General features: G+C 35.8%; 1 protein-coding gene across 2 annotated transcripts in view; it reads left to right on the top strand.

Moving 5' to 3' along the window:
* The first annotated feature begins 375 nt into the window (after positions 1-375).
* Positions 376-25,237, top strand: part of LOC123535134 (multiple epidermal growth factor-like domains protein 10) — a 35,521-nt gene continuing 10,659 nt past the window's right edge. For both annotated transcript variants that reach the window (XM_053519847.1, XM_045317679.2), the window contains exons 1-2: positions 376-613; positions 4,341-4,698. In XM_053519847.1, coding sequence (XP_053375822.1) covers positions 544-613; positions 4,341-4,698 — 428 coding nt within the window. In that variant the 5' untranslated portion in view covers positions 376-543. The remainder of the gene's footprint in view (positions 614-4,340; positions 4,699-25,237) is intronic.

Raw genomic sequence — 25,237 nt, forward strand, 5'->3', positions numbered from 1 at the left:
CTATGGATCGCGGGGTCGCGGGTTCGATCCCCGGGCGCAGCGTATGTTCCCCGTGACGATTTGATGAAAGACATTGTGTCTGAAATCACTCGTCCTCCACCTCTGATAATTCATTTGGGGAAGTTGGCAGTTACTTGCGGAGAACAGGTTTGTACTGGTACAGAATCCAGGAACACTGGTTAGGTTAACTGCCCGCCGTTACATGACTGAAATACTGTTGAAAAACGGCGTTTTTCATAAAATATTGCATGCATGTCACTGTGCATTGCTTTTTATTATCTTTTAATGATGTATATTATAAATCGGTGTACGACGTAACGATTTTAGTCATATTAAATACTTCCTTGTTTGATATCGGGTTATACTTATTAGCTCGTGACAGAGAAATTTACGTCAATGTGCATGATTGAAAAGAATAGGTGCACCTCTTGATGTTAATCAGTCTTCTGATACGTGTTATTTCTATTGTGATTCCGGACTTAGTAATATTGTTAAAGTAGAAATATATAACGATAAGTGCGTGTTTTTCTCACTGGAATCTGGATGTTTATAAGAAAATTAATGATGCATATAATACAAAAAATGAAAGTGGCATTACTTGTTTGTCTTTTCGGTAAGAATATTTTTAAGAAGCTTCTTCTATATCCCCTTTTCCATCTTCGTGTTCGAACTACGATGATTATGTCTGCTAGATTAAAAAAAGTGACAATTCAAATACTGGCCACAGCATAAGCAGTGCGAAGATCAAATGAAGTCCGTCCGTCTGTATCATTTAACGGAAAACAGCGGAAAGTTGTATAATCTTTTATTTACTGATTGTTGTTAAAGAAAAAGAGACGTACAGAGCACTAGAATATAGTTGTCTCTTGAATAATTTTGCATTAATTACCGTTTTTTACTTTTGAAAAAAAATGTTGCTCCGGAAAATATTTTTTACAATAGTTTAAAAATCTTTAAGAGGTTTGTTACAGAAATAATTGTCAATAAGAGGATTTGCCGATAACTCTATAACGATATTCCAACTTACATCTGCTGTTTTGAAAGTAATTGTTTCAATATTTTAATGACGAGTATGTCAAGAAAACGTTAACGAAACTTTCCGTAATACAAGTGGACAACAACTGGAAAAAAGTTTCATATTTCTGTAAAAATAACATTTTTTTACATGGCAATGAGGCCAGTTCAAAATATTTGGGTTTTTTTCATAACTGAATTATAACGAGTTTTCGACTTTACGATCTTGGGTGATCCAGGTTGTAAAATGCATAACAAAAAGATATATTTTCATATTATTTACTATTTAAACTATTGAGACAGCTATTTAACTATGATTTTGATTGATTTTACAACCACTGATTTTGCTCCAGAAAAACCGTATTTTGAACTCTCGACGCATTCTTCAGTTCAATCAAATGATCATTTTTGCACAATATTGACTCCATAGGTATGAGAGGTTGTTACGTTCAAATCAGTCAGTTGAGTGGCATAAGGAAGATAGTCTGAGTGCAGTGTGCATTATTTTCCTATTTCCTACAAAAATAGCTTCACAGAGCATGCGTGCGTGTAGATTCCCTGCCCCAATGAATCATTAGAACGTCTAAACATATCAGGAAAGTGTATTCTAGGAGCTAATACTTACCAAACTAAATCAATATAAATCCACACTGCTCTAAACAATGTCAAAATAAACATGAAGCTGAAAAGACTGAAAATCTACGATTTCAGTGTGATAATAGACACTACATCAAACATGTCGAAGTTGTTAAAACACACCTGTTTTGGCAGACATTTGCATCTTCGGTCCTCCTACAAAGGGCGTTGACAGGAATATTTCCTTTCAGGTCAACAAGACAAAAGCCTCAAATCCATATCAAAATTCATTAAATTAGTGCAAGAAATGAATAATGAATATTATCACTTTTGAAGAAACTATCAATTTCATATAAAATACGTATTATTTGTCGTTATGAAGTTATTGAAATTAGAAAATGCCAGAGGTGTGCAATTTATTTAGAAATATTACGGGGGTATATAAATAAGCTGTATATAATTAAATGTACTTACCTATAATATAGTCTTATGGTTTTACTGTTCAGGGAGTGGCCCACTTACACTGTGATTCTGTTTATATAACATAATAATTGAGCCGTGCCATGAGAAAACCAACATAGTGGGTGTGCGACCAGCATGGATCCAGACCAGCCTGCGCATCCGCGCAGTCTGGTCAGGATCCATGCTGTTCGCTTTTAAAGCCTACTGCAATTAGAGAAACCATTAGCGAACAGCATGGATCCTGACCAGACTGCGCGGATGCGCAGGCTGGTCTGGATCCATGCTGGTCGCAAACCCACTATGTTGATTTTCTCATGGCACGGCTCAATATAATTGACATATGTTAGTAAGGATGTTGCTACCTTTAATGCGATTCCTTTGGTATCTTTGAAAATATTCGTGGACGTGAATGGGCAAGGTAAAAAAAAATGGTGAGTGCATATAAAACATAACGAATCTAATACATGTGTTCTCAATGAGCTTGTAGAAGACCCGACGTAGCAGGAACGAAGAAATTATTAAACCAGACTCTACCTTTCAATTTTAAATTTTGCATATTTGTAAAATGATGTGATGAACTTGTATAATCATTGGGGTAAAAATAGGTAAAAATAAAGTATCATTTTTTTCTTTTTTAGAACAGCTCGTGGCATGACAATGTATGTATTACCCAAATTGTATTACTTAAAAGATATCCTTTTTACAAAGGGCAAGAGCCATGTTAAGCGTGGGAAAATAGAATGAATTCATAAACTTCCGTCTCAGTACATTCAATGCAAATTAATGTAAACTCGCACGTTAAACAAGATGTTTACAAGAAAAAGCAAAATGATTTTAATGCTATATTGCGATAAAAGATCAACACTTCAAAATACACTTTATAAATCGCATTTTCAAATGGATTATTTAAGGCCCAGTAGGACGTTTTATATGATGGGCCATGTCGTCTACAGTAATGTGCAAAATATCAGGCTTCCGGCGAACGTTGCGGCAAAACGTTTTGGTGATTTGCCGCCAACTTTTTTTTTGACAACTTTTACCATGCAAATTAGATTGCGGTAAATTTGCCGCAAACAACTTACATGTGGAGGAAATATGGCCTGTAACCTTCACCATATTTCCTCCACATATACACACAACTGTCATTGCCAACAACTATACCTGGCTTTCTTCAGAAAAAAAAACTTTGGCCCGCTTACCACGTACAACCCATCTTCTCGACACCAAGCAACATGTATTTGGTTACCTTCCTTCTCTTAAATCCAGTTTATGTAAATGCTACTCAACAGTACGTTTTAACACTTCTCTGTCTCTGCCTTCATTAAATTTACGGGTCATTTCACTTAGAATATTCCTCCTGTAAATCAAGCCTTTCTAACTGCCGATAATCTCGGTCTTTCACAATTTTAGGTCTTCCATTTCTAGCAAGGTGTTCCACTGATTCTGTTCCCGAGAATGTTTTAATAACACTTGGAATGTACTTTGAGGTCTTTGAAATATCATACTAGTTTCACAATTTCTATATCCATTTCAATGTAACTCAGTCACAACAGATTTAACATCACTACTTAATTCAGGACCTTTCCTGTCCATCTTGAAAACACCGGAATAAAATGGCATCATCAATTAGTCACAACTAGATATGACACCACTCTAGCTATAGTGTGAAGAACTTGACAGGTAATCAATAATTGAGTCTGACTGGCGGAGCAAGTATGAATTGTCGCAATTCACGAAAAACTTCTTGTACATTACCGTATCCGTTTTTCTGTTTGTTTGTTAGCAATTACTAAAAATGCTATAATATTTGATCCTCAAACTTACCATGAACATTGCACATAGATAGTGAATGACCCTTTTTGCTTTTTAGATCAGTTGGTTAATTGTTAAGGTCAAAGAAACTTGTAGTACAAAAACCGTTTCCGCTCAATATCTTGAGAACCTCTTTACCAGTGATATCATGCGAAATGATCAGGTGGACGTATTACATGATTATACTGGTCATCTGTCCGTCCAATATAAGCTTGAGTTCCCGTCAGATTCTGATAAAGTTACTGACATGAGACCGGTTTGTAAGCCGCCAGCTAAATGTCCAATGATTATCTTTTGCCTGCCAGTCTGGTACTTGGCAATGAAATGTAGAAAACAAAAGAACTAAATGTTCTCACATGTCAGAATGAAACAATTCAAAATTATTGTTGCTGCAAATATTGATGCTCTCTTTGATCGTGATTCAAAACAATAACAAAGAAAACAAAACGATTAACTGTTTTTTTCTTGTGTTGTAGGTACATTTAGCGCTGCAAATGAAGCAAAATGTAGCAAGCAAGGATACGGCGGACCAAATTGTACTTTCGAATGTCCTTCAAATTGTATGTTTCCGTCAGAGAATGACACAGACACCTGTAATTATACAACGGGAGAATGCTTGCACGGCTGCAATCAAGGTTATGCTGGACAAAACTGTTCTGTTGAATGCCCACAAAACTGTGCCCCTTCTGGCAACAGCGGTGACGAGCTATGTAGTGCTACGTTTACACAGTGTTTATTTGGATGCAATGAGGGATTTTATGGGCCAAACTGCACAAACTATTGCACTGACAAAGACAGCAACTGCAAACGGTGCACTGAAAACGATGGAAACAGGTAGGTTACATAAAATGATTTTCAGAGGTTTTGACAAGCAATTTTGAGGAATAGTAAAACGATAATTATTCTTATTTTAGAAGTGAGACATCAAAATAGAATAAAATCTGAAAAGTAGATCCCTCGGTAGGCTAATAAGAATAAGTGCTCTGTAGTGTATTCCAGTCAGATAACCAGTTTGCTCAGCAGAAAGAGTACATATCAAAAAGTCCAGCGTTAGAACCTTTAACTTTTACTGTGATGAATTGACAGAAGACAATATGGAGATATTAGTCACCTTCCTCTCACAATGCGATTCATATTGAGAGGGCTTCAAGATATTGTTTACATCAATTTAGTACTGGTAGCGAATCAAGAAACACATGTTAGATTGGCCGCCGTTGCATAAATTATATACGGTTGAAGTGTCATTAAAGTATAGTTTTTATTCATCTTTTTATCCATGTTTGTTTTTGAACATTCTAGTATAAAACTGCTGTTACTGGCGTCTTCTTTTGGTATTTTAACAGGAGAGAAATTTGTGTTATTCTTTTATAACTACGTAAAGCGCCTTTGAACGTGTTTATATGAAAATGGCGCTTTATAAATCTGGTATAATATTTTCTGTATCCTGCAATTGACGTAGACTAATCAAGGATTCAATTAATATTTTTTTCACATTACCTTGATAAGAAAGCTATTGCAGGGCGGAAAAATTTAAAAGAATATATATACCCTTCAAAGAATGAAAAAAAATGAAGTATTTTAATAAGCTTTTGATCGTTAGGGCCAACGCATAGAAGTTATATCTTTGTTATTTACATGTCATTCCCCATTTTGCTTAATTTCATTTTTTATATTTTTCATATTGATGACTCATTGCTTACTGTAAAGTCTGTCCTACTTTTGAAACATCATGTATGTCAATAGGTTACTTATATTCTTCGGTTTTCTAGATAAGAAGGTTCCATCAACAGCGTGTTAACATTATTTTTAAATCTGGTTTCTGTTGCGTATGTTGTCTTGTTATCTAAGCGTTTTTTCCTCCTCCTTTTCTCCCCATCGCCCCTATCGCCCCTCCTTTCCCCTTGCATTTATGCTCCCCCGATTTTTGGCGTCCCCTCCCCTTTACTATGAGTTGGTTTTCGTGCCCGCACCACCCCCCCCCCCCCCCCCCCCCTCACCTTTATTTTGGCTGCCGGGGTCCTATGGCGGTGCACGATTGTTTTATCCTACTTGTTGGTGCGAGTTTGTGTGCTTGTGTGTCTAAAGCGGTGCCCTGCAGTGTTCTCATATCTTACTTGTCTGTTTTTCTATGTTAGTTAGTTGGGTGCAGTAGTTAGTTTATCTTTGATACAAGAGTGTTTGCGCTATTGCGGTTTACGTTGTAGTGTAACTGTGATTAAGGAACGTGGCATTCCCTTTGTATATTCATCCTTGTTCTTCTTTCCCCCTTCAACTTCCTCCCCCATCATCTTTCTACCCCTTACCACTTCCTCCCCTTCTATCTATATTTGGCATAAATTTATATGTACTTGTTAGATTTTTGAAGCAATCTGTCTGTAATATTTTTCCGTTGCAGCTTCTTTTTCTTGTGGGCCTACTTTGCAAATGCGTGGCTCTGAGGCTGTGTTTTAGTGCTCCGTGCTTCCGAGAAATCTACCCTTACCTATTATCTTTTTTATTCTGGGTTTTTCCAGAATCTTTTTGTGCCCTCCCCCCCCCCCCCCCCCCCCTCCAATGAGTGGTGGGGGCATATAGATTTGGTCTTGTCCGTGCATCTGTGCGTCCGTCCGTCCGTCCGAAGTTCGTGACACGCCTAGCTCGAAAAGTATTTGCTATAGATTCATGAAACCTTGCATGAGTCTTTATCATGATATGAACTTGCGCAGAGTTATGGCCCCTGAAATAGTCAAAATGCACATTTTCACCTTGTGACATGCCTAGCTCAAAAAGTATTTGATATAGATTCATGAAACCTTGCATGAGTCTTAATCATGATATGAACTTGCGCACCTCCTATTTTTTATCTGGCTCCCCCTCTATTTTTAGAGTTATGGCCCCTGAAATAGTCAAAAATGCACATTTTCACCTTGTGTCATGCCTAGCTCAAAAAGTATTTGATATAGATTCATGAAACCTTGCATGAGTCTTAATCATGATATGATCTTGCGCACCTTCTATTTTTCGTCTGACTCCGCCCCCTATTTTCAGAGTTATGGCCCCAGAAATAGTCAAAAATGCACATTTTCACCTTGTGACATTCCTAGCTCAAAATCTATTTGATATAGATTTATGAAACCTTGTATGAGTCTTAATCATGATATGAACTTGCGCACCTCCTATTTTTCTTTTGGGCCCGCCCCCTAGTTTTAGAGTTATGACCCCTGAAATAGTCAAAAATGTACATTTTCACCTTGTGACGCACCTAGCTCAAAACGTATTTAATATAAATGGTTGAAAACATGCATGAGTCTTTATCATGATATAAACTTGCACACCTCTAATGTTTTGCCTGGTTCCACCCCCTATTTTTTAAGTTATGGCCCTTGAAGTAGTAAAAAAAATGCACTTTTTCACCTAATTATGTGCCTAGCTCAAAAAGTATTCAGTGTAAATTCAGGAAACCTTGCAGGAGTCTTTATCATGATGTGGCCCTGCACACTTGGCATTCTTCTTGAGAATCTTACTCTTATTACAGAGTTTTGGCCCTTGAAATAGCCAAAACAGTAGATTTTTTGTTTGTGATGCTCATAGCTCAAAAAGTATAGGGCCCAGAATAATGAACCCTTTTCATGAAATGTTTGTTGAGGCTATACCCCATTAAGACTTCAAACATTTGAATTATTGCCCCTTATTTGTGATAAATGTACCAGTGGGGGAGGGGGAAGGGGGGGCACGCCCTGTGTCCTACAGACACATTCTAGTTATTCTTTGTGATACATGAAAGTGCTGGAACCTTCCATGATGCTTGAAATAGGAAGCTGTCTGAGGACGGGAGTGGCCTAAGTAACGGCTGATTATAATACTTTCTGTATTTCTTTATAACATAATATATACAGTTGGTGGATTTTAAATAACATTGTGAATTTGAAAACTACCTTAAAAAAAGGATTTGTATTCTTTGGATGTACTAAATACAGTTTGATTTCTTTGAGGAAGTTGTAATTATTAATCCCTTGGTTTAAATTTGACCAGGACTAGATTTGGATTATTCGTGCATTTCAGATTGAGCTTTACACTAGTTAACATTTTAAGGTATTTGAAATGTTACTTTTCATAATAAATGTTGATATTGTTAATATTTGCTGACTTGTTTTTTCTATTACCTTTTGTATTTTAAGTAATAAACAATACTCTTAGAATTAACAGAACTTGGTGCTCGGCGGGATCAAACATTGATAACTATACTCATATTTTGAGACTTTCAAGCTAATTTTACGGTGGTATGTTTAGGACATGCATTTATTTTTTTAAGATTAAATTATTTCGTGCGCACTACATATTACATGTATCTCGAGTGCTCGACATCTTTTCTCGTGCGCTTGTCATCTTATCTCGTGCACACACCATCTTATCTCGTGCGCACAACATCTTATCTCGAGCGCTCGATATTTTAACTAGAGCATTTTATATTAACATATTATATTGTGCGCACGACATGTTTTCTTGAGCGATCAACATCTTATATCGTGCGCAAGACATCTTATCTCGAGTGCTCGACATATTATCTCGAGCGATCGACATCTTATTTTGTGCGCACGACATCTTATCTGGAGCGCTCGACATATTATCTCGTACGCACGACATCTTATCTCGAGCGCTTGACATCTTTTCTCGTGCGCACGACATCTTATCTCGAGCGCACGACATCTTATCAATATATATTAAAGCCCTTTTTGTGAGCTCAGATCATCAGTAAAACATATGACTGGCACCGCTTTTGCTTTTGTTTCAATTATGCTTATAACAGTTTCACGTGTTTGCAGGGTTATAATTTAAATACGCAAACTGATAAAAAAAAAAGGCAGCAAAAATTCAGTGATGACGCAAAGAAATAAAATTTAATCCTTGACAAAAAGAAATTTAGTATGTAGGCTTCGCCCATATATTAAAGAATTTCCTTTTTCCCCTTAATTCATGCATGCAATTTTATAACTTTTCTGTGCGAATTTATCAGTCAAACTGCAATTTTTTGCTCTTCTAAGATGCAGTATGTTCATTTAATTTTGATGTAGCTAACTATGAGGTGCCTAAAACTTGTCCTTAACAGAAGGAAATTTGACAGTTCTAAACAAGCATTGTATCACTTACACTGGTTGCCGGTGAAAGCAAGAATTGAGTTCAAGATACTTCCTTTCATGTATAGCTGTCATACTGGCAGAGCACCTCTGTATTTAACAGAATTGCTTTCAGAGTATATTTCTAGTAGACAAGGTTTGAGATCTTCTGAAAATTCTAAATGTCGTTATGTTGTTCCATACAAGTGCAAAACATTCAATGACAGAAGCTTCTGTACTATTGGTTCAACACTTTTGAATGAACTGCCGTTAGAACTACGCAAAAGTAAATCACTTGACACATTGAAAAAAAAAAAACCAACTGTATTTCAGAGATTTCGCGGCATTGTTTTAAATTTTTTGATAACTGTTTATCATGCGAAAACAGCGGGTGATAGTTCTTAAATTTTTGTAATAGGTTTTACATTTCAACACTTATATTTCCAAGGTTTGTTTAATAAACGCACTTGTTGGCAAGGCTCTAAGGGAAGGGTAGTGTGTAGTATTTCTTTCTTAAAATAGTATATGATGGCACCATTAACCGGGGGGTTTGAACCTCTGTATGCAGCTCGTCTGGGCGTACCAGATGCTTTAAGCACTGGTATTCGCAATAGGGGTAAAATGACCTCAAGGGAAGGGGTGCGGTCATGACTGTTTCTTACAATAAGGCTGTTATTATTATTATTGTCATTATTATTATTATGTACAACGCCATTGGATATATCATTGTATAAAAATAGGCGTTTAATCAAATTATTCAGTTTCAGTTTCAGTTTATTTAATTTTGAAGATAGGGTGACCAATTATGTGCACTGCTTTCTCACATGATGTGATAAACTTATACACGCACTTGTGGAAAGTTTAGATAACGTCGGAATAGGCGGGACCCTAAATAAAGATTTTCAGCTTACTTCAACACGTACTGAGGACCGGGAACTGCGGACTTACTATAGGGGGTTTTCTCAAACTGTATATGAGGAAGTTATGCATAATTGAACAGTGGCATATTTAGCATCCAGTTCTAATGCCGTACTACTGTTGTTCATTTAAAATATCTGAAAAGACAGTTATAAGATTTATTAATGTCCGACTTATTCTATATAAATTACCGATATATTTTGTCTTACAAGCATTCTTAGCAGCGTGGGAGCATTTTTATTTTTTTACCCTTTTATCTTAAATATCGCTTTTTGATTAATGTATCTAATATAATCTTCGACCATTTATAAACAAGAAGCTAGAGGATCTGTATCGCAAACTTGTTCTTTTTTATTTGAGGTGCTGCAGCTTATTCATATCCTTGCTGTAAAGTTCTAGACAGTATTCGCTAGCAGTGAAAACGGCTATTAATTCAACGACCAACATACCCTATAATCCAGGATTTGAACCAATGACCTCCTGGTGAGGAGACAGACACTCTTCCCTTCCCCTGCGCCGCAAACGGTTCACCTATTTTAGCTCAGGCGGCCCCTATGCGTAGGGGATCACAGCAACTTGTGTTACTTGTTATTACTTATTATGATAATTGAATATTTGGTATATAGTGTATATTGAAACATGAAGTTTCGTATTATTGCACTCACCATAAAACATTTTTGGCATATGATTGGAATTTTGACCTTGGACTTTTCCCGGCCCTTTGTTCACAAAACAATTTTCGGTCTCAGCTGGGTTTTGATTGAAATTTTGACAGCTAACTGTAACGGTACTTAAAGATTAAATTCCAGTCGAGACATGACAATCCTTACTGAATAGTTACTTGAAAATAGTCATGAATTTAAAACTAAAATTATAACATGCAATTTTGAAATCAATGAAAATGTTTCATTATCAAACTCAGCTGAGACTCAATGTGTTTTGAAGCCCGTCCGCTTAGCTCAGTAGGGAGAGCACGGATCTACGGATCTCGGGGTCGTGAATTTGAACCCTGGGCGAGGCGTATGTTCTCCGTGACGATTTGATAAAAGACATTGTGTCTGATATCATTCGTTCTCCACCTCTGATTCATGTCCAAGAATTTAATATTTGCGTGAACTCAGTCATCAAGACCGAACCTGTCTTGATCATTTTTCAAAATCTAATATCAGATTATGTTAATACGAAGTGATTTATTTTCAAATATGCTGATACATAACTAATTCAGGATGTTGTCGCAAAATTATGGTAATGTATCAGATATGTTATTCTTTTTTTTATTTTCAAACATGCTAGATAAATAACTAATTCAGGATGTTGTAGCTAAATTATGGTAACGTATCAGATCTCGTTTCGACGGAGATGAAAGATACATGTATGAAAACTTTTGTATGTTAGACAAAATGTTGAACGAAATTATTCAAGATATTTCATTAAAACTTCTATTTTATAGAACATTCTACAATTTATAATATCAAAATTAATGAAAAACAATGATTTTTCCGTACAGAAGTCTGCCAGAACACTGTATTTATACTATGCAACAAAAATTAAACGGACGTTCATTTTATTCAGAATGTTTATTTTTTCACAATAATATTTTGTACTGCTTTTTTATCTTTTTGCTAGGAGGAACAAGTCTAGGAATCGTATGGACGAAAACAAATTAAAACCAAACTATTTTTATAGGAATCGCCGTTATCTTCAAATCCATGTTTCAACTTGTACTTTTTTAATGCATGAACATATTAAGGTGTAGTATTATCGTAGTACTGTGTGTTTTCTTTCTTGCGAACCTTTAAATATTTTGAGAAAACACCTTCTGTAAGTACGCAGTCCGCAGTCCACGTCGAAGTAAGTTACTCAAGATATTAAGGCCCTTTGTGTGTATTTAGGTCATCAGTAAAACATAAGATGTCGAGCGTACGAGACAAGAAGTCGAAAGCACGAGATAAGATGTCGAGCGCTCGAGATAAGATGTCATGCGCACGAGATAAGATGTTGATCGCTCGAGATAAAGATGTCGTGCGCAGGAGATAATTTAATCTAAAAAAAAATAATTGCATGTCCTAAAGATACCAACGTAAATTTTTACATATGAGCCGTGCCATGAGAAAACCAACATATTGGGTTTGCGACCAGCATGGATCCAGACCAACCTGCGCATCCGCGCAGTCTGGTCAGGATCCATGCTGTTCGCTAACAGTTTCTCTAATTCCAATAGGCTTTGAAAGCGAACAGTATGGATCCTGACCAGACTGCGCGGATGCGCAGGCTGGTCTGGATCCATGTTGGTCGCAAACCCACTATGTTGGTTTTCTCATGGCACGGCTCATATTATTTTTATAAAATTTTGATTTCGATTTTGTGTAGCTTGATATTAATAAGTTTGTGGCCGAGTCTTCCAATGAAACGTTCAACTTAGCCATTTGAGACATTTCCGCTAATTTTACAAATCATTTTTATAAAAGAAACTTCGATTTTGATTTTGTGTAGCTTGATATTAATAAGTTTGTGGCCGAGTCTTCAAATGAAATGTTCAACTTATCCAGGATTTACTTCTACTTGCCAAGCATTATAACATTTCTGATGTAAGATGATCCATACTCAAACAAGAGAATGTTTATTATTTCATGGATGACATTACTTATTAATCTGCTGAGTCACCTGTTGTGGGAATTTAAAATTAAAAGAACTGCAAGTAGAGTTGGTATTTCATGAGAAAAAAAAAGCAAGGGAGAGAGGAAAAAGAATGTGGTAAAAAGATAAAAAGTAAAAAATGGAGGGACAGAGGGAAGGAAAAAAGGAGAGAGAGAGAGGGGGGAGAGAAGAGGGCCATTGACCATAAAGCGCTCACCTATTTAAATGGCTTCAAGTGTGTTTGTGTAACGTAATGGTTTATATGAATATCAAGGCTATTATGGATTCAGAAAAGAAAATATTCAAAGTTTCTTTTTCTTAGCATGTATTGTATAAATGTCAGATACATGGGCATGGCGGCCTTTTTGAACTTAGGGCAATAATTTGAACCATTACGGTAGATTGTCGAACCCTGATATCACACGCCAAATATCAAAGCTCTAGCTATTATGAATTCAGAAGGTTTTCAGAGTTCTTATGTATAAGCTGATAGTAAATGCATGTCACATCCAGGGGTGTTTTTAAACCTGAACAAACAATTTTAACAGTTATGGTAGAGTCAAATCCTGATGTCACATGCCATACATCAAGGCTCTAGCTATAATGGATTCAGAGGATAAAATTTTCAAAGTTTCTTATATATAAACAAACAGTCTATACATTTCACACTCAGGGTACGTTGCAAAGTTCTGTCCTTAGGGTAATAATTTGAACAATTACGGCTGAGAGTCAAGGCTCTAGCAATAATCGCTTCAGAAAAAATAGCTGAAAAGTTTGATAGCTGGAAACCTATCTTTACTACAGCGATCCATATTATGTTCAATGAAAACAAAATTGTTGACGGTGGACGGACGCACTCACTCACGCACGAAGGACAATCAAAATAACTCACTATGACCACTTCATGATCAGTAGAGCTGCAAATCCGGCCAGCAGTTTCATATAAGTAAACTTTTCCACTAAATACATACTGGGAAAAGTGTCCACGCCCTCTGGCGGCAAATCGTTTTTTGACGAATCGGAAAAATTTGAACAGTCTTGGTAAAAGGTCGCACAAGGACAGTTTGTGTTAGATTAATTTTTAAAATCGGACCAACAGTTTCATACAGGACGATTTAACTACAAAATGTATATACATAAGGGGAAAAGTGGCTAAAGGCTCTGGCGGTCAGGTTTTGTGACAAATCGGAACGATATGAATTCGTTTGGTAGAAATTTACGAAAGGACCATTTAAGTGAAATTTTTTCTTAATCCGATCAGTTGTTTAGAAAGAGATGTCGTTCGAAGATTTTTCTATTTTTAGCTCTGGTGACCCCTATGTGCCACACAAATGAAACCGCTTGGACAACCTCCTTAGCTTAAAGAGGACTACCCAAGGAACATCCAGGAAAAGGGTTATCAGAGTCCATTTAGGGGTTTAAAATCATGAGGAGATGTCGTTTAAAGAAATAGTTGCATATTAGATTAATTCCACCTTTTCAAGAAATAGGAGATAATAAATATCTCATGCATTTTGAAAAAGTAGCGGAAAATCTTAAATGGCATAGGGAAAATTAGAATCTTCTGTTACAAAGTGTTTTCACTGGCAAAGCCCGTGAAATTTATATACATCTGTCTGTAGATCAAATCTCAAATTAAGATGTTGTCAAAGAATTTATCTTGAAAGGTCATGAGCTTGTTCCTGAGGCTTACGGGAAAAAGCAGGAAAAGATTCCGAAATTGTAGGAAGGATTCTAACCAGACCAATGTTTAATTTTCCCGAGTTTAGGAGCTGTTATTTGACAAGCTGAGGCAGCATATCAACTGAAGAATTTAAAAAGTATATTAACACCGAGGTTGATATTGGATGAAATATGTTGAAAATTTAGACGAGGCTACTAGACTGACTGATGAGTATACTTTAACTCATAAAGTTTCCTTCAACAAACTAAATGTTTTCAACAAGTAAGCCTCTTTTTCACAAAATACTTCTAAGATCTCATCTGATAATAATTCTTTTACAGGAAATTATCAAAAATTCAAAATTTACAGATAAAATACCAACTAAAATCCTTGTCTCTACCTACTTATAGCTCCAGCAAGAAACCTGGATACATTATCTCTGACTGCTTTACTCCTAAGCTAAAGCAGGAATGAGGCAAAGCCTACTGGCCTTACCTGTCTGAATTCTAAACCCCGGTCTTGTACTGATATGAAAACTATAATTTGGGTCAATGACATCGATTCTGATCGTATCATGGAGGTTAAAGAGTCCTTTTTATCCGATGATTTTGTGTCATTTATTGGTGATCCTTCCAAGTATACTTCTATTAGAATCTTACGGGATCGGGATACCAGAGTATCTCAATCTCTTGTTCGCGCTAAGGTAATGCCTTTTTCTGAGTAGACTCGAGTGCGGATGGAGTGTGGCTTTCTTTCCGTTACCCTCCATATTTTTTATTACCTCAGATTTGGTTACCGGCCCTGTGACTGTGGGTTTTAGACCTGATTTACCATTTAAAGGTGTCAATGTATTGTTAGGAAATTACCAAGCTTGAGATAAGGTAGTGGTAAATTCACTTGTAACTGATACAACATGTTTGGATCAAAATCCTGATCTAGTTGAGCAGGAAATTCCTGACCTTGGCCCCTCTTGCGCAGGTATCTATTCTACGGAGAAAGTAATCGAGGAAAAATCTAGTGTCAGAAATAAATTGGTGTGATACCATCATTCATGAAACATTTAATTCTGTGACAGATGTCTGTTTCTTCAAATCTGTCTGTTCAAGTACCAATATTAAGACAATTTCTCTGAACATTCTCTTTCTAATAACCGATGTCATAACTCAGTAGAGACTTACCCTAAGCCTCTTTTACACAAGAGAAACAATCTGTTTATATAGTGAAATTGTTGTGTGAACACTGTTTGTGAATCCTAATCCTGTCCATGTTATATCAGTGCAAAGGAAAAGTAACCTATCTATGTTAAATGCTATGCATGATAACACTGTCATGCATCTAACAGTCCTGAAATTGATTTCTTTGATTTTCTCATCTTTCTAGATGTTTTCCCATACTTTGACGCATATATATGGGTGGTAGAGATTGTTCTCTTTCCAGCAGTAGCCTTGTCAACATATTTTACTTTGTGAAATTCTGTGAGTTTTGACTTTTTAAAAAAAAATCGTCTGTTTGTTGACAAGTTCCACCACAGAAAATGTCACACTTTCCCCAGGGCATTAACTTATTTGATCTTTACACAGTTTTCTATTCAGATTGCTAACTCTTGTGGTAATTATGCATGCGTTTTCCCTGCATAGAGGTAAAAAGTGCATACTTTGCCTGGGGTACTAGGTTAATATCCAGCTAAGCTTACAGTAAAGTCATAGCGGAGTTGTCTCCATTTTTTTCCAAATATTTTACCCGGGATCATTTTTTTCAGCTCAAATAACTTTTTTCTGAAAATGATATTTAAAATATTTTTGAGTCTACATACATTGTACTTTGATGCAATTAGCTACACATATATCTAAAATAGATAGTTCCTACTTGAAGTTTGTATCTTTTGTTACACTGCCTAAACTCAGTGTATAAGTGACAGCTTATTAAAAAACAACACAATGATCTTGAAATTTCACTATTGTTTCAAAAGGCTGTGAGTGAAAAAGAAGGTTCAGAGGTCCCTGTCTCTTGTAATGTTCCTGCTGATGCTAAATGGTCAGAGAATTACCTAAATCTGGTCCAAAAAATTATTGTCAGAAAATTCTAGCCCCTGGTTCATGGAACGCCGATGTCAGGTCATTGTGGTGTAACTAAAACAAACAACAAAATGTTTAATCATCATTCCTAAAACGCAGCCTCCCCAAAGGCCAACTCAGCACCCGAACGCTCACAAGACCAACAAACACACACACTGATACAAAGCAAACACACTAAGACAAAACGAACAAAAAAAGGAACACAGTAGGTCACCGCCTTGGAACGATCAGTGGTAAAATCACCACTGGGAAGCTTAAACCTAACCTCACGCTTACCCCAAATATGTCCCATGATAGTGTAAATAAAGGTTAACCCAGCCAGGTGTAAACCTAACATGGCAACAGAATCGCTCTTGTATATTTATATAAAAAGCCATCCTTATGAACCTGAAACGCGTGTGCTTAATTGCCTTTGCAGAAGACAGAACAACTAGGGAATCGCCATTAAGGGCCCGACGAAACAAGCCAGAGCACAGAAATCGAAATAGCTCAATCCCGGTCGGATTAAAGAACTAGCAATCATAGAGTCCTACACCTCTTCCGTCAGACACGTTCAAAGAGGAAAGCGTAGCGTCCAACTGTAAAATGGCTGAACACCAAATATTAGGTGTGTCTCAGAACGGTTGGGTCATAACCTCTTTGAATAGAACGTTTAATAACTTTACTAAAATACAATTGGAAATGCCATGACCCAAAGTCTTACGAAGTCACCACATCCTCATAAAAATCGGGTTTTGAGTTACCATCTCGCAGAAGTGTCTTTAAATTACTTTTATATTTTAAAACCAAATCTGAAATACGATAGTAAAACTTAGCCAAGTATTTACGTAATTTATAATAACGGTAGCCATCTAAGGCCAAATGTGCGATCTTGGTATGAATATGGTAGATCATTCAGTCTTCTACGTTACGTCTCCTTGGAAGCCTATTTAAGCACTTTTGAAGAACCCACATACCCTCTTTCAGGGAATGTGGTACCACTTACCATACATAATTTTATAGGTATTTACATTGTCGTTCGACTGAATAAAGGCTCATGTTTTTATCTTGGGGATAAAATGGGTATTTGATTCAATTTTCCGTCTTAAGTCTTCTTGGGAAACGCCGTTTGGGGCGCTTTTGAATAGTATACAGACCATCTTTCAGGGAATATGACGACACTTGTTATACAACAATTTAAAGGTATCAATACTGTCTTTCAAATGTATTAAGTACAGGTTCCTATCTATGGGATGAAAGCTTTAAATCTTTCAATATAAACACCTTTAACATGATTTACAATAAGTGGTGTCATACTCCATAGCGTTAGATTTGTGTGTTATTTCTTTGGATACCATACGTACTTACATGTACAAAATTGTTTATTACACCAAGTACGCACTTTGAATTACATGTATTTAAAATACATTCCCTTACAGAGACAGTTTTTGTTTGTTAGCTAATGAAAATGCCATAACAATGATTTACATCGCATGCAAGACCGTATATTAGAAAATTCGCCGTTAAATGCCCAATTTATTTACCTATAATTCTAATTTGTCACTGTGTGCCAGCTACGTGCGCGCTCTAATGATGCCAAAGTGTTGATAGTGTCTAAAAATACTGTCGCTTCTCGTTCTATATTTATCAATGTTTACAAAAGTAAACCGTTGCATCGGTTTATAAATCTGTAGGAGAAAAACTGCAAACACTCGAATATTCCCGTAATTCTGGAAACTAGAAACTTATCAACATTAAGTTTCATGTAAATATAAATAACCGTGAAGGAATTTTGCCTTTCGGTGATAAATTATTTTAAAAATCACAGTGTGTGGGTTAGTCGCTTTAAAATCAATTAAAGAAACATTTTGTTTAAAAAATTACACCTGTAATTATGCTGCAGTATTTTTCTGACTTCAGAAAAAAGTTTACAAAAGCTTGTAAACTGGCACATTCAAATTTGCAATCTGCTCAAAACAAATAGAAATCAGGATATGATCAATGTGCCGAAGAAAGACGTTTTAAACCAGGTAATAGAGGCACATCTTTTTTTTTCAAATGCTGAACCCTTAACAAGTTTACTTACCAAAAATTCGAAATTTATCTGGAAAGAAAAATGTCAAAAAAGTGATTTGAGATATTGAGTGAACTAGTATTTCTGTCACCAAATTTTGAAGAAAGACACATTTAAGTCAGCAGTCAATGCTAGTGATAATGGGGCTTGTGGAGTATTGCTACTTGAACACAACTCTGGAATTGATAATTTTGTCTTTCAGTTCTCAACAAGAAATTATAAACATCAGAGAAATTACTTTTCTATTGAAAAACTGTATCTGGGTCTTATTTGGCAATTCAGCACTTTAAAGTATTAGGTGGCGCGGCCATTTTCCCTACTGTTGTCTTCAGGGATCATAATCCTCTCACTTTCATTAACAAAATGAAAAGTAAAAATTACAGATTGTTGAGATCCATGGAGTAAAGCTTGGATGTTCAAGATATATCAAGACACAGATAACGTTATACCAGATGCCCTATTTAGAATTTGAACCCAATGCAGTTTATAAAGTTTGAATGTTATTTAGCGTGTGTGTTATGTTAGTAAATATTTGAAGCATTCGAGTTCTTTTTCATATGTTATGTGTGTCTTATTTATCTTATTAGTAAAATTTAAAGAAAGACAGTTATCAAATGACCAAATCGTCCCCTTGAAGCAAGAAGTCAAATAACTAAAAAAAAAATTCAGGAAAATCAGTTTTGACATTTTAAAGTTAAAATGTCAATTTTCAACATCCATTATCAATTATTGTTTGAAAGCTATATATTGGTGAAAACTGTTCTTTTTATTTCAAATATATTAAACACGTAATTGCATTTCAAACATTTTAGCGCTAAAACTGTGGTAATTGCACTTAGAATTTTTGCACCAAAAATCTTCACTTCAGATGATCTGTAAATCATGTGGTGCAAAAGGTATTGTAATTGCACTTACCATACTTTTTACGTCAGAATGTTTAAGAAGAAATAATATTATTAAATAACAAAAGCTTTATTTAAAACAAATACTTATTGACAAAAGCTTACACTATCAGTGGTACTTAAACATTAATCTAGATAGCAAAAATATTTTCAATTATTTTCATCATATCTCAATTCCTTGTGGAAATTCTTCAAAAACAAAATCACAAATAAAACAAACAGTAGATGACAACAGTCCAGACAATATTTCTTTAAAAGTACATGAGCAGAAAATTCAGGTCTGTAAAACTTTTACCAAGACACTCTTTTAGTTACCAAAACAGTTGCATACACAGCCTTGAACAAAAACCTATGGTGTTATCACTGCAAAAGATCTGCTAATGCAAACAGGGCAAACAAAGTCCCTGAACAAATTGTGACTGATATAGAAAAATCACATTGAACGTTATCCCTGATTACAGGAAACTGTCAAAGAAAAAGTACGAAAGAATATAATTCCATCTACCTACCATATCTTTCATAAAAACTTGTCACCAATTTTATTATGACTATGGTCAGAAACCTTAAGTGTCTCAGTATTGTTGTTGTTGTTACTACCGTTCTGACTGTGATATGTTTATGACTTAAACATTTAATACATTAATACACATTTGCTTTGACACGTGAGCTGTCACAGGAGACGACGCGCTCGACTATTTTTAAGTTTGATAGAGAAATCGGAAACATCTGACGAGAAAGCTGGGGCTGTTTAATGACTCAAATGAGGATAAAGACATTGGACAATATGTCAAATGCCTTAAGTCATAACAGAGATAGGGGTAAAATGTATCAAAACAAGTAAAAAAAGGGGCTAATTCATTTAAATTGACACGTTCCGTAGCTAATAATGTGTTATAAATATTTTAAGTTTGAATCAAATCTATTGCATGAGTAATGACTGAGGTAGAGCAAAAATGCATCTCAACTTAAAACTGAAATTTATAGTAAAAAGGGGCATTATTTTATACCAATATTGGTGCCAGAGTTACAGGCCATGTATCATATCATGTAGAACAAATATTACAAGACAGTGATATACTGAAAGTGAACAAAAGGTTAACCAGGTGTGGGCGCATAACGGACACCCGATATCGGTCGAATTAGATAGCTCTCCATTTCGATTAGTCGAATTAACAGTGCAATAAACTGACTTTATGAATGAGTTTTGCAAACAGTGTTTATGTTGCAAAACAAAGTCAGTTAACTGTTTCTGAAACCTTAATTTAAAGCTGTAACTCTAGACTACTACAAACGTTTACTGTTCAGAATGAACTTATAAAAATAGATTCATTTTTCTTCAACTTTTGTTTTTGAAGTATCAAATGTGATCAAACATAAACAATGCACACATGTTTTGGCCATAGTTATGATATCTCTATCTATTCAGCAATTTTGATAGGTATGAGAAATACTGAAACTCTGCAACTCCAGACAGTAGAAATTAAAAAAAAAATACATCAAGATGACGAAATGCTGAAAAGATATTACATTATGGTAGTCATAAATGGATGTACAGGAATAGTTGCTGCCGCAAGGATACATGTTGGTACCCCGTATTACACTGGAAAGGTTGATGTAATGGATTTGGAAATATCAAAGACGCTTCACACAAACCAGACATTTACTGTAGAGGCAATAGTGACAGACATTGTTCATCAAAAGAAAACATTGTTGCAGCTGTCGTTACGAGGGTATAAGCCGAAAGGGAAAAAAACGTATACAAAACAATATAAATTTTAAAGACATTTTGTTTAGAAAATATTTTCGAAGCCAGGCAGAATAAAACTGATAAAACTGAAACTAGCGATTAAAAGCTTAGAAGAAAGAAAATACCTAAAGACAACTGTGGACGTATGGTTGGGAAAAGAAGAAAACGAAAAGGGTTAGTGGTTTTTACGTTTCTGAATAAATAAAGAAAGTTGTATTTATAGAACCGTAGAGGAAAGAAATGCAATATTATCAGATAAAAAAAACAAACAAAAAAACAAGTGTAATTCCAACAAAGTTAAGAAGAAGTGTTATGACGCAAGTTGATGAATCAATAGTCGGAAGATACATATCAATTACAGAAACTTGATAGAGTACTTCTGGCCTGGTTAACAAGTGATGTCAGAAGATATTTTAGGTCATGTGACGTTTGTCAAAAGTATCCCAATAAGTAAAATTTGAAAGGTCCAACTAGAAGACATGCAAATAATGGAGACTCCATTTCGTCGTGTGGCTGTATATTTAATAGAACCTATTTCTCCTGTTCGATAAAAAAGAAATCAGTATATGTGTCGCGCCATGGTATGTTTGGCCCGCATGCGGCGTTACGTCATTCGAGAAAAACTCGATTAAAGTTACGTTACAGAAATTGGTGGAGTACAATACGTTTTTGTGTCAATTAATGCATTTTTTCACATTAATACTCTATATTGGCACAATAGGTGAATGAAGAGGTAAACAGTATTTATCAAGCATGTATTTTAGCATTTCCGCGTTTTGCCATTTCGTTTCATTATCAGATAAAGGAAAAACTATCGCCTGCTGTATCAACCCGCCATTTGTAAGCATGGAAGGCCATGGAGAAAGGAAACTACGTAACAGTAATTTTACGATTTATTTCGAAGGGATAATGAATGACAATGCGCGAATTTACAGGTTAGTAAATATTTATACTATATGAAGGGTTTTAAAATATTACTTGAATTTATATGGATTGTTTTGTCCGTTTATAGCTCACCTGAGCTAAAGGCTCATGGTGAGCTTTTGTGACCGCTCAAGATCATGTGTCCGTCAACATTTTCTAAAAATATCTTCTTCTTGAAAACCAATGGGCAGAATGAAACCAAACTTCACGGGAATGATCCTTGGGTGGCGCCCTTTCAAAATTGTTCAAAAATGAATTCCATGCAGAACTCTTGTTGCCATAGCAACCGGAAGGAAAAAAACTTTTAAATTCTTCATATCCAAAACCGCAAGGCGTAGAGCCTTGATAATTGGCCTGTGACCTTCTATGAAAATTGTTCAAATTGTGTCCCTAGGGTAAAAAGAGGTCCCGCTCCGGGGAGGGGGGGGGCTCAAGTTTTACATAGACATATAGAAAAAAAAAAACCTTTAGAAATCTCCTTGTCTGAAACCACAATGCCTAAGCCTTTGATATTTAGAATGAAGCATTGCCTTGTGGTCCTCTTATAACATTGTTCAAATTATGTTCCATGTGGTTGTATATTGACTTATATGAGGAAAAAACTTTTAAAAATCTTCTGGTCTGAAACTGCTTGTAATCCTCTACCGTTAAAAAGAGGCCCCACCCAGGGCATCCCAATATTTCAAAAATATTCTTGCTTGAAACTGAAAGGCATAGGCTTCTATTATTTAGTATGTTGCATTACCTAGTGTTACTCTACCAAAATTGTTCAAATTATGCCCCTGGGGTGAAAAGAAGCCATGCCCTTGGGGTCCCAAGTTTAACATAGACTTACATAGGAAAACACTTTGAAAATCTTCTTGTCTGAAAGTTCATGGTCTAGGCCTTTGTTATTTGGTTTGTAGCTTTGCCTAGTGAATTTCTAACAAGACTGTTTAAATTATGCCCCTGGGGTGAAAAGAGGTCCCGCCCTTTGGGTCACTTGTTATATGAGTTATATAGGAAAAAATCCTTCAAACATTAACAGATCATATTTCCTACACTGTTAAATTATATCTACCTGATGACCCCAAGTGATTAGGGATCACCTGACTGTGACCTTGACCTACTGACCTACTTTCTTGTTTCTTTAAGATACAGCCTTGAAATTTGGATGACATGTACAGTTTTTGCACACCAAAACCTAAAACTGACTGTCAGTGACCATGAATGTGACCTACTGACCTACTTTCATAATATTTGAGCATCTGTTGGACATTTAAAACATATAGCTCATATTACTCAGGTGAGCGAAACAGGTCATCATGATCCTCTTGTTTTATTTGAAATGAAAAAGTGGAAAACCACAGGTCGCCCAAAACGACATAAACGAAATGTTACAGGCTCGGTTTAGTTGAGCCTGTTCATTTATAAGTACCAGAAGGTATTTTAGAGACATCCGCAGATGTGTTCAAACGGCGGTGCACATGAGACTTTCAATGAGGCACAAAGTGCAAATCCATAAAAAGCGGCGTATGGTCCCCAGATAAAATAATGACTTTGCCCTAAACGAAAAAACAATTGGCAGAACTAAACAAACTTTAATTTAAAGAGGGGATATGTGGTTATGGAGCCTGCATATCACAGAAACTGCCGAAGGACAAAACTAAAAAGCAAGTACCATTTCCAAAGGTTGATTAAACAATTCCCAAAGCTTTTAAAGCGGGAGTATTGGAACCAAACAGGCCGAAATGCTTAAGGTAAAACATTAAACAGTACACTAACACAACATAAATGTCGTGCAATACGATCTAAAGAGAACGAAGTATAACAGCTCTAATTGAAGGTACGGGAGACTTCTTACGCCCGTCACACGGCACAAACAACGCTGATGTGATAATAAAATAAAAAAGTAGAAACCACAGGTCACCCAACACGACATAAACGAAAATGTTGCAGGCTCGGTTTGATTGAGTCTGTCCATGTAGGTAGTGTAAGTGCAAGCTACCGTCGACGCCCTCTAGCCCCGGGTTGAGCAGAACTCAACATTTACACATGTTATAAATACCAGAATGTAATTTAGAGACATCCGCAAATGTGTTCTAATGGCGGTGCACATGGAGCCTTCAATGATGCATAACGTGCAATTTCATGAAAAGCGGCGTATGGTCCCCAGATAAAATAATGGCTGTCCAAAAAATAAAGCCCTGGTCATATTTATATAGTTGTATCACATCTGCTTTCAGTTTAAATCACTTATTTCTTATACATGTCAAACCAACATAACAAAGTACAACAGATCTTGATGTTTGTTTTTACTTTGTATGAAACAGATTTCCAATAGCTTTTCTTAAATTTGTTTTCAGGTCACTTGACAATGATTGTTGGATTCCTCACCCTTACAGTTTTTTGCAAGTTACTGACAACTTCCACGCATGAAATGAACATACGACATAAACTTTAAAGACATTTTGTTTAAAAATTCTTGTTTTGGCTTTAAACACATTAACCTCAAAATTGAAATCTTTGTGTTCTATATACTGAGCTAACTAGGCCATCTTTTTACATTTCGGCTTCTTTATTTTTCTTAAAAGTAGTTTTTATTTACAGATATTATTCTGAACTTGGTAGACAAGATATCTTGAGGCAGTCTTAGATAGGCACAGAAATGGTTGTTGAAGCTCTGCTGGATATATTTTCTAATTTTCGATTTCCGTCTGAGGTTTTGAGTGACCGAAGTAGCCAGTTTACCTTACTGTTCTTAGAAGAAGTGTATTCGCTTATCTCTCTGAAACAAACGTTCACAACTCCGTAGATTCCAAAGTGCAATGGGCATTGTGAGTGAATGAATGGCAAATGAATGGCAAATTAAAGAGTATGTTGAAAGAAACGTTCAGTAGAAACTGGCATAGATTCTTGTTTTAAAAACAAATACCGGATTCTTTTTATTTGAACTTCTCTAAGGCAAGACAGATGACTTATGCAAGTACTTCAAGAACTTTGAACTGAAACTGAAACACCAGATAAAAGAAATACATATCAATACGTATTAGACCTACGAAATCAATTAGTGGAAACATTTTAGGTAGCTCGCAACACAAGAAACATACACACACCATTATAACAAGGGTTCTATACATAGGCACTTGATGATTGTTGATTAAGTGATGTTACTTTTGCAAAGTAACCACAATAAGTTAACGCTTCTGTGTGGAGAACCTTGCGAAGTAGTTGATATGGTATGTAACTGGACTATACACAAAATAGGGCTTTACCATATCAATTTAAACAAGACGTATGAAGACAGACAAGATATTTTTGCAGAAAGTGTTACTGTAATGGAGAGCGGTATAAGTAGGGACGATGGTGGTTAACGGCGAAA

The sequence above is a fragment of the Mercenaria mercenaria genome, chromosome 12 (assembly GCF_021730395.1).
Source record: "Mercenaria mercenaria strain notata chromosome 12, MADL_Memer_1, whole genome shotgun sequence".
NCBI classification, from domain to species: domain Eukaryota; kingdom Metazoa; phylum Mollusca; class Bivalvia; order Venerida; family Veneridae; genus Mercenaria; species Mercenaria mercenaria.